At 36.3% G+C, this 16,569-nt stretch overlaps 1 protein-coding gene across 1 annotated transcript; it reads right to left on the bottom strand.

Annotated features, from left to right (window-relative positions):
- Nucleotides 1-15,351: 15,351 nt before the first annotated feature.
- LOC113335989 (cysteine-rich repeat secretory protein 55-like) lies at nt 15,352-16,268 on the bottom strand. Its single transcript, XM_026581990.1, has one exon. It carries the CDS (start codon nt 16,202-16,204, stop codon nt 15,410-15,412), a length of 795 nt encoding a protein of 264 aa, XP_026437775.1. The 5' UTR covers nt 16,205-16,268; the 3' UTR covers nt 15,352-15,409.
- Nucleotides 16,269-16,569: the final 301 nt, after the last annotated feature.

The following is a 16,569-nucleotide window of genomic DNA, read 5'->3' as shown; positions in this document are numbered from 1 at the left end:
ACTAGTAGCACACAGACGTGTGGGGATTAGGTTTGCTCGATGCTAGAAGTCTCTTTTATATAGCCTTCAAATCAGGGTTTTTCCTTAGGTACAAAGCAAACTCTATTTACCGTTAGATGAAAACCTGATTTAGCTTCAAGCCAATATCTCTCAACCGTTAGATCAAAATACATAGCTTGTCACACATACTTGGGTACACGTTTACTGGGTTTGAGAAAACCATGCACAAACAAGTACACGTATGTTGATTCAACATGATAACCCAAAAGGTCAACCATATGAGCATCTAATATTAATCATGTTCTTCTTTACCATAACTAGTTCAATTGACTCAAATGAACTAGTTAAGAGTTGTACAATTGCTATGAGATCTTATGTAACTACACAAGACACAATTGAAACAAAGACGATTCGATTCGATTATAATCGGCTCATGAACATTATAGCCACGGTTTGCATAAAGCATTCCTTAATAAGTAATGTTTCATGTTCAGAGCACATATTTAGATAATAACCTCTTAAGCTCATAAACAAGTTCGCGGAATTAAGTTAATCGGTTGAGTTTTCCAAACTCAGCAGAAAATCTCGGGAAGAGAAGTTCCGCCAGTTCGCGGACTGGGTTTGCGGACTGAGTTTGCGGCCTAAACACGCAAACGATTTAAAGAAAAATCTAGCAGAAATTCTCGGGATGAAAACTTCCGTTAGTTCGCGGACTGGGTTCGCGGACTTGGGCAAGCCAATTCCACAATCCTACCGATTTCTCTTGATCAACAAAGTTCGAAAACTTCGGTTCAAGGAATACATGGTTATATAATCTAAACTTTCATTTCAATCATTGAAACATTCTCAGAGGGCGATATTCAGTCGTGAAGAACAACAGACCTTTCTCGTCAGAGCAATTTCCAAAGTGATTGAAACTTTCATGACTTTCGTCACTAGGTGAAGATAAACCTGATCCAAGCGAAACGCTTTACCAACAAATGATTTCGAATAAAAGATAAGCAATGAATACTCAGCTCGAAATATCAAGTGTATATGATCTAGTCTATATAGCATACAACTTTTGTATCATAAGAAGTAGGAGAAGAATATATAGATTTTCGATTGATAGATAAGTTCAAGTCTTCACATACCTTTTAGTTGATGAAGTTCCACGGTTCCTTGGTATAGATCTTCGTCGTTGTCATTGAATCGCCGTGAAGTCCTTGAGCTCAACTACACTTTTTCTATCCTAGTCCGAGACTTAGATAATAGGCTAGAAATCAAGACTTTATACTTTTGATCACTAACATTGACAAACATGCTTGATATAGCAACAAATGCGAGGTTGACCGAGCTATGCTCTAACAATCTCCCCCTTTGTCAATTTTAGTGACAAAACTATTAATACATATGGAATACAAAAAAGATAAACTTTAGTGTCTCCTATTCCATAGTCCAATCTTCAACATTCCTTGAAATCTTCGTCCTTCCAAGTACTCCAATGATCCCAAAGGTTGTAAGTTTAGTATCACCATCGTTGAAGATCCGTAGCTATAACAATGAGAGAAATCGAGATTCTCGATCATTATTATATAATGTCACAGTATTATTATGAACATCAAAGTCCAATTGCATCACGACTTTAACAATAATACTATGGTGATATGTATCACTCCCCCTTAGTCAATACTCCATCTCGATCATGGAAACCACTCCCCCTTACACAATGATCCGAAAACCATATGTATTTGTAGTGTGACCTACAATATTTCTCCCCATTTTTGTCAATAAAATTGGCAAAGGTACAAGAACGGGTTCATAATGAAATTTCCACAAGAGACATTTCATGACCAAAAGAAAGATAACATATCATCTTAACTTAGATGCAATCTTGTAGCTGAAGCTAACAACATTCATCAAGGAGTTTTAAGACGCAAGATAACCCCTATAAAATTCCACAGCCGCACTCCCCGCAAGATATTACCATTAATCACAAGTTAAAAAGAACTCTCCCACATTTGATGTCATTCCCAAAGGAACAACAAGAGCGACCTTAATTTCGAAAGAAAAGAAGGATTTTTATTTGGACACCAAAAACCATGCGAATGATTTTTTATATCCAAAACTCAATCAAAATACTCACAAGTAAACCCATGAATATTCTAATTGGAATACGCAATTAAATCAAAACCACACAAGTGATCAATTTAATTGAAAGTGCTCAACATAAGTAAACTCACGGAGCAACAGGCTACGACTAAGTTAATCATATGGAGGTGACTAACTTAACCGTTCAAGTACTCAACATAAGGAAAACCTTACGGAATACGTGACTACATTAACCATTAAAACATGATAGTGTAACCTTTCATATACTCAACACAAGAACTTGTGGAATATATGAAAACTCAATTAGATTAATTTCAAGAGAACCTATAATTAATCTAATCGAAATACAAACAAATAACCAAACTAATCACCGAGGTAATCAATTTAATTATTTTGGGCTCAACATAAGAGATTATGGAACCCCGACTAAGATTATCATGGAACATGACCATATTAACCGCACATGTACTCAACATAAGAAAGAAAACTTTTGGAGTACAAAACTAAATAACCAAGGATGATTAATTTAGTTCATAATGCTCAACATATAGCATCTTACGGAACAACCAACAAAGCCAAGGTTAATCGACTTAGTTGTAAGGTGCTCAACATAAGACACATAATGGAGCCTTCACGGTAAAACATAATAAATTGAATCAATGAATATCTATACATTGGATAAACATACACGGATCTATCTATCTTTGCATCATTATATGGATAACAACATAATAGACTTTATCCTTGTCACACAAAAGATTTAATCCTATTTTCCATTAAATACATGATTGCATAGGCATAACTTTTGTATATATCAAAAGTCCATTCGTTCTTTCATCAATACGAATACCGATTCATGAGCGACTTTACTTTTGACCGTAATATGGGACCTTCAAGTTCATGGACGCAAACAATACATATCCCATAAAAATATTGCAATATAACAAACCAAGAAAATACTGCAATAATCATCATCCTCCAAATATTTTTAGAATTTAATACCAATAAACCTAAAAAATAACATAAGAAGATGAAACAAATAATAGCTATGTGTAGTCACAATCATCGCTATTCAAAACACTAGTTATTCTTCCATCTAATCCAAAAAGAAGACATACTAGGTATTGTAGATCTTTCTCAGGGAATCTACAGAAAACTCCTTCTTGTTATTGAAGAAATCATTGATTATGGGATCATTCAATTCCTCTAAATCTTCAAAAACATCAGTTAACTCACTAAGTTCCCTTTTTAGATCACACAAGGTATTTATGGTTAGAGACAACCTTTGTTCATAGTGATTTATTTCTTCCACAGAGGAAATGATTCGAGATTTTAAATCATTTCGCTTAATGATGAAATCTTTCACCATTTCTCTAAAATGATTAACAGCACAACAAACAGAAAAGGGACAGTTAGAGGAAGAACCTTTTCTCTTGATTGTAGACTTCTTCTTTATCATCCATGAGGAAGTGATTCCTTTTCACAGGTGTACGTTGACTTCTTCTACTGCAATACTTTTAGAAGAACTTATAGTTACAGGAGCCATGAAAACGTAAGAGAAAAAAGAAGAAGATAAGAGGATTTATAAGTGTCAAACCCTAATCTTTGAAACAGTTTAAGGATCCACAATCAATAACGTTAGCAGAATATCTTCTTTACAAATATAGATACATACTTGAGCCACAAGATGCATAGCCTCAACTTCTCAAGCTAAGGATGATGATGCAGGCGTCTCCGAGCTTAATCAGAGACAAGGTGAGCCAGATGCCCCCCTTGCATGTCACGGCTTGTTGTATGAACATATTTCCTCCTTCTGTTTCTGGAAACATTGGTTTTGCACGAGCTTTGATTATCCAGATTCAACTTTTGCATGTTCTCTTGTATTTTAGAAATTATTTTGTTCCTCTGCTTGAACCTCCAACACAAGTTTTGAACATGATTTGCATTTCCACAAGACGAACAAGATGGTGATCCCTTGTCTTGTTGGAGTTCCTTCTGTTGATCACAACTTCCAGCCTTTGTCTTTCCACGAAACTTAGGAACAGAGTTGACGATACCTGTAGTCTTGATTTTAAATCCTAAACCATTAGTGTTTCCAAAGGATTTCTGACCAAATAACATTGCTGAGATTTTATCATAACTTCCAGACAATCGTTGAAGATCATCTTTGAGAGTATTAATGTCTTTTTCCTTTAGAAAAACGGTTCTGGTGAGTCGATCATTAAGACAATCTATCTCAAGATCTTTCACTTGGATCAGTGGTTCTAGTTTCTTCAATGAAGGTCTTAATTGAAGATTTTCTTGAAGGACCTCTTTATTCAAGAATTCAAAAATCTCTGTGTCAGACTCAATCTCTGAATCAGGCCTTGAGTATGTGGATGTTTCTGCCGTAAGAGCTGTGATTATATCACTTCCAATAGACGCATTTAAAGCTTTGACACATAGAGATTTTTCTTCCGTCGAATCATTAGCAGCAGTTGACAGGAGATGTTTGTCAGAACTAATACTCCCTTTTACAAAGTCCTTGATCCTTTATGTTATCCATGGTTTATTAAACCGATTACCAATAGAACATCACTCATCAGCCCATGAAAAGTTTGAGGATTTACTTGTTTCGGAAACAACATTGAATGCAACGGTACAAACAGAACCTGGATCATGAACTAACACTTTTCCAAAATAGGTATTCATGGAAAAAGTGTTCCGGTTGTTTTTAACTCCTGGTGAAGCGTCGACTGAGACATAAAGGTCCATATAGTCAGATCGCCACAAACACAGACTGATGAGGTCTTTAACGTGTTTGCCTGCTGTGATACCAATTGAAAAAGTGGGGGTCTTACAACACCACCCAATATTTATCTTAGAAATTTGTATGGACTAACTCCGAAATACTTTGTTAGAGAATCAAATAGACAGTCAGACTCAATCTAGATAAAAAAGTATCTCAAGAAGTTATTATCTCAATCTCTCAATTTGATCTTTACTCAAGCTAAAATCAATACCGAGTCTTTATCAAAGAGAGATAACTTGCATGGTACCAAAGACCAATGTCCAAGGATCAATCAACTACAATCAACAACCAAAAGTTGGATTAGAGAAGTTGATGATCACGAACGCACAACCTATATTAATTCAATTATATAACAAATATAATGCGGAAAAGAAATAACACCGACACCATAAGTTTTGTTAACGAGGAAACCGCAAATGCAGAAAAACCTGGGGACCTAGTACAGATTGAATACACACTGTATTAAGCCGCTACAGACACTAGCCTACTCCAAGCTAACTTCGGACTGATCTATAGTTGAACCCCTACCAATCTCCCACTGATACAAGGTCCAGTTGTACTCCTACGCCTCTGATCCCAGCAGGATACTGCGCACTTGATTCCCTTAGCTGATCTCACCCACAACTAAGAGTTGCTGCAACCCAAAATCACAGACTTGATAATAAATGAATCTGTCTCGCACAGAAAATTCTATCGAAAGGATAAATCTGTCTCCACAGATAAACCATAGGTTTTGTTCCGTCTTTAGATATAAAATCAAGGTAACGGGAACCAATTGATAATCCGGACTTATATTCCCAAAGAACAACCTAGATTAACCAATTACCACTCTACAATCCTTCCTGACTACACAAGTGGATTGTCGAGGAATCACAAACAGTGAGACGAAGATGTTTGTGACTTCTTTATCTTGCCTATCGGAGAACTCTCACGATCTCAAGCCAATCAATCGATTGTACTCGTACGATAGAATATGCAAGATCAGATCACACAACTACGATAAAAGTAGTATCGGTCTGGCTTCACAATCCCAATGAAGTCTTTAAGTCGTTAACTCGAGTTTAGAGAAGAAACTCAAGAGTTAATGGAGATCGACTTTAGCGAGAGCACTAGTAGCACACAGACGTGTGGGGATTAGGTTTGCTCGATGCTAGAAGTCTCTTTTATATAGCCTTCAAATCAGGGTTTTTCCTTAGGTACAAAGCAAACTCTATTTACCGTTAGATGAAAACCTGATTTAGCTTCAAGCCAATATCTCTCAACCGTTAGATCAAAAGACATAGCTTGTCACACATACTTGGGTACACGTTTACTGGGTTTGAGAAAACCATGCACAAACAAGTACACGTATGTTGATTCAACATGATAACCCAAAAGGTCAACCATATGAGCATCTCATATTAATCATGTTCTTCTTCACCATAACAAGTTCAATTGACTCAAATGAACTAGTTAAGAGTTGTACAATTGCTATGAGATCTTATGTAACTACACAAGACACAATTGAAACAAAGACGATTCGATTAGAATCGGCTCATGAACATTATAGCCACGGTTTGCATACAGCATTCCTTAATAAGTAAGGTTTCATGTTCAGAGAACATCTTTAGATCATAACCTCTTAAGCTCATAAACAAGTTCGCAGAATTAAGTTAATCGGTTGAGTTTTCCAAACTCAGCAGAAAATCTCGGGAAGAGAAGTTCCGCCAGTTCGCGGACTGGGTTTGCGGACTGAGTTTGCGGCCTAAACACGCAAACGATTTAAAGAAAAATCCAGCAGAAATTCTCGGGATGAAAACTTCCGTTAGTTCGCGGACTGGGTTCGCGGACTTGGGCAAGCCAAATCCACAATCCTACCGATTTCTCTTGATCAACAAAGTTCGAAAACTTCGGTTCAAGGAATACATGGTTATATAATCTAAACTTTCATTTCAATCATTGAAACATTCTCAGAGGGCGATATTCAGTCGTGAAGAACAACAGACCTTTCTCGTCAGAGCAATTTCCAAAGTGATTGAAACTTTCATGACTTTCGTCACTAGGTGAAGATAAACCTGATCAAAGCGAAACGCTTTACCAACACATGATTTCGAATAAAAGATAAGCAATGAATACTCAGCTCGAAATATCAAGTTTATATGATCTAGTCTATATAGCATACAACTTTTGTATCATAAGAAGTAGGAGAAGAATATATAGATTTTCGATTGATAGATAAGTTCAAGTCTTCACATACCTTTTAGTTGATGAAGTTCCACGGTTCCTTGGTGTAGATCTTCGTCGTTGTCGTTGAATCGCCGTGAAGTCCTTGAGCTCAACTACACTTTTGCTATCCTAGTCCGAGACTTAGATAATAGGCTAGAAATCAAGACTTTATACTTTTGATCACTAACATTGACAAACATGCTTGATATAGCAACACATGCGAGGTTGACCGAGCTATGCTCTAACAATCTCCCCCTTTGTCAATTTTAGTGACAAAACTATTAATACATATGGAATACAAAAAAGATAAACTTTAGTGGCTCCTATTCCATAGTCCAATCTTCAACATTCCTTGAAATATTCGTCCTTCCAAGTACTCCAATGATACCAAAGGTTGTAAGTTTAGTATCACCATCGTTGAAGATCCGTAGCTATAACAATGAGAGAAATCGAGATTCTCGATCATTATTATATAATGTCACAGTATTATTATGAACATCAAAGTCCAATTGCATCACGACTTTAACAATAATACTATGGTGATATGTATCACTCCCCCTTAGTCAATACTCCATCTCAATCATGGAAACCACTCCCCCTTACACAATGATCCGAAAACCATATGTATTTGTAGTGTGACCTACAATATTTCTCCCCATTTTTGTCAATAAAATTAGCAAAGGTACAAGAACGGGTTCATAATGAAATTTCCACAAGAGACATTTCATGACCAAAAGAAAGATAACATATCATCTTAACTTAGATGCAATCTTGTAGCCGAAGCTAACAACATTCATCAAGGAGTTTTAAGACGCAAGATAACCCCTATAAAATTCCACAGCCGCACTCCCTGCAAGATATTACCATTAATCACAAGTTAAAAAGAACTCTCCCACATTTGATGTCATTCCCAAAGGAACAACAAGAGCGACCTTAATTTCGAAAGAAAAGAAGGATTTTTATTTGGACACCAAAAACCATGCGAATGATTTTTTATATCCAAAACTCAATCAAAATACTCACAAGTAAACCCATGAATATTCTAATTGGAATACGCAATTAAATCAAAACCACACAAGTGATCAATTTAATTGAAAGTGCTCAACATAAGTAAACTCACGGAGCAACAGGCTACGACTAAGTTAATCATATGGAGGTGACTAACTTAACCGTTCAAGTACTCAACATAAGGAAAACCTTACGGAATACGTGACTACATTAACCAATAAAACATGATAGTGTAACCTTTCATATACTCAACACAAGAACTTGTGGAATATATGAAAACTCAATTAGATTAATTTCAAGAGAACCTATAATTAATCTAATCGAAATACAAACAAATAACCAAACTAATCACCGAGGTAATCAATTTAATTATTTTGGGCTCAACATAAGAGATTATGGAACCCCGACTAAGATTATCATGGAACATAACCATATTAACCGCACATGTACTCAACATAAGAAAGAAAACTTTTGGAGTACAAAACTAAATAACCAAGGATGATTAATTTAGTTCATAATGCTCAACATATAGCATCTTACGGAACAACCAACAAAGCCAAGGTTAATCGACTTAGTTGTAAGGTGCTCAACATAAGACACATAATGGAGCCTTCACGGTAAAACATAATAAATTGAATCAATGAATATCTATACATTGGATAAACATACACGGATCTATCTATCCTTGCATCATTATATGCATAACAACATAATAGACTTTATCCTTGTCACACAAAATATTTAATCCTATTTTCCATTAAATACATGATTGAATAGGCATAACTTTTGTATATATCAAAAGTCCATTCGTTCTTTCATCAATACGAATACCGATTCATGAGCGACTTTACTTTTGACCGCAATATGGGACCTTCAAGTTCACGGACGCAAACAATACATATCCCATAAAAATATTGCAATATAACAAACCAAGAAAATACTGCAATAATTATCATCCTCCAAATATTTTTAGAATTTAATACCAATAAACCTAAAAAATAACATAAGAAGATGAAACAAATAATAGCTATGTGTAGTCACAATCATCGCTATTCAAAACACTAGTTATTCTTCCATCTAATCCAAAAAGAAGACATACTAGGTATTGTAGATCTTTCTCAGGGAATCTACAGAAAACTCCTTCTTGTTATTGAAGAAATCATTGATTATGGGATCATTCAATTCCTCTAAATCTTCAAAAACATCAGTTAACTCACTAAGTTCCCTTTTTAGATCACACAAGGTATTTATGGTTAGAGACAACCTTTGTTCATAGTGATTTATTTCTTCCACAGAGGAAATGATTCGAGATTTTAAATCATTTCGCTTAATGATGAAATATTTCACCATTTCTCTAAAATGATTAACAGCACAACAAACAGAAAAGGGACAGTTAGAGGAAGAACCTTTACTCTTGATTGTAGACTTCTTCTTTATCATCCATGAGGAAGTGATTCCTTTTCACAGGTGTACGTTGACTTCTTCTACTGCAATACTTTTAGAAGAACTTATAGTTACAGGAGCCATGAAAACGTAAGAGAAAAAAGAAGAAGATAAGAGGATTTATAAGTGTCAAACCCTAATCTTTGAAACAGTTTAAGGATCCACAATCAATAACGTTAGCAGAATATCTTCTTTACAAATATAGATACATACTTGAGCCACAAGATGCATAGCCTCAACTTCTCAAGCTAAGGATGATGATGCAGGCGTCTCCGAGCTTAATCAGAGACAAGGTGAGCCAGATGCCCCCCTTGCATGTCACGGCTTGTTGTATGAACATATTTCCTCCTTCTGTTTCTGGAAACATTGGTTTTGCACGAGCTTTGATTATCCAAATTCAACTTTTGCATGTTCTCTTGTATTTTAGAAATTATTTTGTTCCTCTGCTTGAACCTCCAACACAAGTTTTGAACATGATTTGCATTTCCACAAGACGAACAAGCTGGTGATCCCTTGTCTTGTTGGAGTTCCTTCTGTTGATCACAACTTCCAGCCTTTGTCTTTCCACGAAACTTAGGAACAAAGTTGACGATACCTGTAGTCTTGATTTTAAATCCTAAACCATTAGTGTTTCCAAAGGATTTCTGACCAAATAACATTGCTGAGATTTTATCATAACTTCCAGACAATCGTTGAAGATCATCTTTGAGAGTATTAATGTTTTTTTCCTTTAGAAAAACGGTTCTGGTGAGTCGATCATTTAGACAATCTATCTCAAGATCTTTCACTTGGATCAGTGGTTCTAGTTTCTTCAATGAAGGTCTTAATTGAAGATTTTCTTGAAGGACCTCTTTATTCAAGAATTCAAAAATCTCTGTGTCAGACTCACTCTCTGAATCAGACCTTGAGTATGTGGATGTTTTTGCCGTAAGAGCTGTGATTTTATCACTTCCAATAGACGCATTGAAAGCGTTGACACATAGAGATTTTTCTTCCGTAGAATCATTAGCAGCAGTTGACAGGAGATGTTTGTCAGAACTAATACTCCCTTTTACAAAGTCCTTGATCCTTTATGTTATCCATGGTTTATTAAACCGATTACCAATAGAACATCACTCATCAGCCCATGAAAAGTTTGAGGATTTACTTGTTTCGGAAACAGCATTGAATGCAACGGTACAAACAGAACCTGGATCATGAACTAACACTTTTCCAAAATAGGTATCATGGAAAAAGTGTTCCGGTTGTTTTTAACTCCTGGTGAAGCGTCGACTGAGACATAAAGGTCCATATAGTCAGATCGCCACAAACACAGACTGATGAGGTCTTTAACGTGTTTGCCTGCTGTGATACCAATTGAAAAAGTGGGGGTCTTACAACACCACCCAATATTTATCTTAGAAATTTGTATGGACTAACTCCGAAATACTTTGTTAGAGAATCAACTAGACAGTCAGACTCAATCTAGATAAAAAAGTATCTCAAGAAGTTATTATCTCAATCTCTCAATTTGATCTTTACTCAAGCTAAAATCAATAGCGAGTCTTTATCAAAGAGAGATAACTTGCATGGTACCAAAGACCAATGTCCAAGGATCAATCAACTACAATCAACAACCAAAAGTTGGATTAGAGAAGTTGATGATCACGAACGCACAACCTATATTAATTCAATTATATAACAAATATAATACGGAAAAGAAATAACACCGACACCATAAGTTTTGTTAACGAGGAAACCGTAAATGCAGAAAAACATGGGGACCTAGTACAGATTGAATACACACTGTATTAAGCCGCTACAGACACTAGCCTACTCCAAGCTAACTTCAGACTGATCTATAGTTGAACCCCTACCAATCTCCCACTGATACAAGGTCCAGTTGTACTCCTACGCCTCTGATCCCAGCAGGATACTGCGCACTTGATTCCCTTAGCTGATCTCACCCACAACTAAGAGTTGCTGCAACCCAAAATCACAGACTTGATAATAAATGAATCTGTCTCGCACAGAAAATTCTATCGAAAGGATAAATCTGTCTCCACAGATAAACCATAGGTTTTTTTCCGTCTTTAGATATAAAATCAAGGTAACAGGAACCAATTGATAATCCGGACTTATATTCCCAAAGAACAACCTAGATTAACCAATTACCACTCTACAATCCTTCCTGACTATACAAGTGGATTGTCGAGGAATCACAAACAGTGAGACGAAGATTTTTGTGACTTCTTTATCTTGCCTATCGGAGAACTCTCACGATCTCAAGCCAATCAATCGATTGTACTCGTACGATAGAAGATGCAAGATCAGATCACACAACTACGATAAAACTAGTATCGGTCTGGCTTCACAATCCCAATGAAGTCTTTAAGTCGTTAACTCGAGTTTAGAGAAGAAACTCAAGAGTTAATGGAGATCGACTTTAGAGAGAGCACTAGTAGCACACAGACGTGTGGGGATTAGGTTTGCTTGATGCTAGAAGTCTCTTTTATATAGCCTTCAAATAAGGGTTTTGCCTTAGGTAAAAAGCAAACTCTATCCACCGTTAGATGAAAACCTGATTTAGATTCAATCCAATATTTCTCAACCGTTAGATCAAAAGACATAGCTTGTCACACACACTTGGGTACACGTTTACTGGGTTTGAGAAACCATGCACAAACGAGTACACGTATGTTGGTTCAACATGATAACCCAAAAGGTCAACCATATGAGCATCTCATATTAATCATGTTCTTCTCCACCATAACTTGTTCAATTGACTCAAATTAACTAGTTAAGAGTTGTTCAATTACTATGAGATCTTATATAACTACACAAGACACAATTGAAACAAAGATGATCCGATTCGATTAGAATTGGCTCATGAACATTATAGCCACGGTTTGCATAAAGCATTCCTTAATAATTAATGTTTCATGTTCAGAGCACATCTTTAGATCATAACCTCTTAAGCTCACAAACTAGTTCCGGACTTAAGTTAATCGGTTGAGTTTTACAAACTCAGCAGAAAATCTCGGTAAGAGAAGTTCTGCCAGTTCGCGAACTGGGTTCGCGGACTGAGTTCACGGACTAAACACGCAAACGAGTTAAAGAAAAATCCAGCAGAAATTCTCGGGATGAAAACTTCCGTCAGTTCGCGGACTTGGGCAAGCCAATTCCACAATCCTACCGATTTCTCTTGATCAACAAAGTTCGAAAACTTCGGTTCAAGGAATACATGGTTATATAATCTAAACTCTCATTCAATCATTGAAACATTCTCAGAGGGCGATATTCATACGTGAAGAACAACAGACCTTTCTCGTCATAGAAATTTCCAAAGTGATTGAAACTTTCATGACTTTCGTCACTAGGTGAAGATAAACCTGATCAAAGCGAAACGCTTTACCAACACATGATTTCGAGTAAAAGATAAGCAATGAATACTCAGCTCGAAATATCAAGTGTATATGATCTAGTCTATTTAGCATACGACTTTTGTCTCAAAAGAAGTAGGAGAAGAATATATAGACTTTCGAGTGATAGATAAGTTCAAGTCTTCACATACCTTTTAGTTGATGAAGTTCCACGGTTCCTTGGTGTAGATCTTCGTCGTTGTCGTTGAATCGCCATGAGGTCCTTGAGCTCAACTACACTTTTCCTATCCTAGTACGAGACTTAGCTAATAGGACAGAAATCAAGAATTTATAGTTTTGATCACTAACATTGACAAACATGCTTGATATAGCAACGCATGCGAGGTTGACCGAGCTATGCTCTAACAATAAGGTCATCTTGAGTTTTGTGATGAAGGGTTTCGTCATTTGTCTTCAAAATTTGTCAAAAAAATTTCACCAAAATCACCATTTTTCTTTCTTCAAAACTCAAAAAAATCAAGTTTAGATGTACAAAAAATTAATGTTTGGATTAGTCTAATCGATTCACTAAGACTGATTAGTTAGCTTAATCAATTTAATTAGCACTAATCAAATTAAGGGTAGATTAGACATTAGGGAAAAATATAGATAAGGGTTCATATAAGTTGTTATTTCATAACCCCAAAAAGCCACCCTTTTTCAGCCCCAATAATATGATTCTTGTTTTAAGCAACTTCTTATCATAAAATTACATCGCAATCAATATAACTCCTCAGACAACCATCAACCAACTCTTACAACGATCTGCATCTAACACCTGACATATCCTCACTCTGCTTTCTACTTTGAACCTTATGATTGGGTAGGAATGAGTTGGTATACCAGCAAAAACAAACATCATCAGATGAAATTATAGCTCGGGCCGTAAAACAACAACAAGAGTACTCAGGGGCTTTAAAAACTTCACTTCCTGTGCTACCAGGTGACTCTCCATTACCTAATGATTCTGGAAGTACCAGAAGAATATCAACAATATTTGTAGGTTGGTCCAAACGAAACTTAAACTGGATAAAGATTAATATTGATGGGGGAAGCCAGGGGCCACCCAGGTTTTGCAGGCGCATGATTCATCTGTAGAAATTCAGGGACAAGAACTGTGATGGCTCTGGCTCATCCTTTAGGAATTACAACTGCATTAACAGCAGAAACCTGGGCTTTGCTCTTAGCATCCAGTACGGCAAAGGAAAGGAAATGGCAAAGGTTCTGTTTGAGACAGATTCAGAAAATCTTCTGTGATTCATCACATCACCTACTGCTCCACTGTGGTACATCGCAGGAATGGTTGATGAAATAAAAAATATGATGCAACAAATTCAACAATCAGCGATCCAGCACAACTACCGAGAAGGAAACTAGGCGGCTGAAGGCTTAGCCAATCATGCGACAGATGGAAGTCAAATGAGAAATCTATCAACCAAAATTTGGGATCAGGCAATCCCATATTTTATTAGTCAAATTAATTTCCATGACTCTGTGGGTACCACATACCCACGCGAAATTATAGACTAATCCTTCTTATATATAAATACATGCTTAAAAAAAAGAGTAATATATTATTTCTTATATTTTTGCTGCATAAAAAGAATTATGTATGAAGAATTAAATTGTTACAGTGGAAAAGCAGTCAGAGTAGAAATTCAAACTATCTACATTCACATTTTTTTTTTGTTTTTTTTCTAAAAAACATGAAAAAAAATGATCTTAAGAGGTCTACAATATACTGAGTCCGAGAGGATGCAACATGCAGTAGATTGTAGACCTCGGCGACGTGACAAGCCAGCAAAATCACAACTTTTCATATTTTCAGTTTTCTGATAAAATTGTTTAAAAATGCTCTCCCAAAGCGTGATGTGGTTGTTGAACACCATTGATAGGATCAAGTGTGGTACATAACCTCTGCAAATAGCTTCATCCAGACTATTCTTTGGATCGCGAGTTTTTACCGATAAAGTATTTTGTATTTATGATGAGCTTGTCATTTTTCTGGAAATTTTTTGTACGAAATTTTGAAATTTATAATTTGTCTAAAATATCAATTTTGAAAGTGAAATTATAAGAAATTGTGGCAGTGGATCGGAAACGCTTGAATTTGTAGGGAGTGAAATAAGAGTCATTGTCTGCTCAAGATAAGTCGGTCGTCTCAGGTTGAGACGATGCTCCTCTCAACAAGAGCCGAGTCTCGACCCAGGTAAAGTCAATCCACACAAGTTGATCTCAAATTTGAGGATTTGCCCATCTAGTTTGCTAATTTCGCAGTCCCGTTAAGGGGTGAAAATGGGAAAATCTTCCCATCACCACAGTGGACTTCCTCTCAATACTTAATTAACAGTGTTGATTTCGAGGGTGAAAATTGCGGATATGGTAATGAAGTATTGATAGAAAAGCTAAATATTTCGTTCCAAACTTTCAATATTTTTATAAAGATGCATCTATGGGTACAAACATACATCTATGGGTACGACAAGTGTCTTGAATAGACATTTTGAGCCGTAGTGTTGACGGATCTAACAGGGAAAAAGATCGGATACAGCTCGTATCTTACAAAACAACTACTATATATAGCGCGACATCCTTTCTTATCCTTACAGTACCCAGCATAATTTCCAACTGCAGTTGCTAGACATTGCGAACAAGCTAGTTTAGACAAGTCTCTTGTACATTGTACCAGGGTATATAATGTCTCAAATGGCGATAACTTAATTTGCCCTTTGCCGAATCCAATCCGATTCCTACGATCCAAAGCTTCTCTGGTAGCTTTATCCGTCAAATCTCCAAGTATCTTTTCGAAAACAGCAGTCTCTCCAGTAACGTTTTCGACGTTCCAGTAAATTAAACCATTAGAAGTATCTAATTCTCCTACAAACTTATTAGTATCGTACCGTAAGAAACAAAATTCGTACAAAATTCTCGCATCAGCTTGGTCGGGACAAGTTTTTCGTATTTGGAATGATGCTTCTTCGATACACTTGGAGCATTCTTTAGTGTTTAAAACATCTCCTCGGCATTGAGCTAGACCGTAAACACGGTCATTTCCGGAACCGGATGAGAGAAAGGTGTAACCTTGAACTGAAGTATGAGATACTAAGTTGGGTAGTATATGATCAATGTTGGATGAGATTTTTGTACTGTTTATCTTCTTGTTGTCATTGCAGAAGCTCCACCAAGGATCTTCTGCATTGACGTAAGTAAAAGTAAGAAGAAGTGAAATGATGAAGATGAGATGACATGAAAAAAATGATGCCATTGCTTACTTTCTTGGTTCTTTGGAGTGTATACTCTCTGGAGTTTTGGATGTGTTCTTAAATAGATTTTAGAGGAGATGGAGAGATAGATAAGGTGGAGGAGAAATGGTTATGTCATTGGCCACGAGAATACTATTAAACGGCGGACATTGTTGACCGTATATGGGACTTAGTTTTCAAGTTCCACCAAGATCGTAGTGGACTAGAAGATATATTCCACTCTCTTCTTTAAAATATTGTTTCTTATGTTTGCTTGTCGTTGGCTCATTGGTGCTGTTTTGCTCCAAGTAAAGGTGAAAGTTCAATGCACATGCAATCTGGGTGTTCGACTTACATGGCCTAAAAGGTCTCCTGTTTTCTTTTTGCA

The sequence above is a fragment of the Papaver somniferum genome, chromosome 1 (assembly GCF_003573695.1).
Source record: "Papaver somniferum cultivar HN1 chromosome 1, ASM357369v1, whole genome shotgun sequence".
Lineage (NCBI taxonomy): Eukaryota > Viridiplantae > Streptophyta > Magnoliopsida > Ranunculales > Papaveraceae > Papaver > Papaver somniferum.
The sequence above is the reverse complement of the archived record's forward strand: the minus strand, read 5'-3'. Positions and strand labels throughout refer to the sequence as shown.

Coding starts and splice junctions, on each gene's coding strand:
- LOC113335989 (XM_026581990.1), bottom strand. CDS start 16,204: ATGGCATCATTTTTTTCATGTCATCTCATCTTCATCATTTCACTTCTT.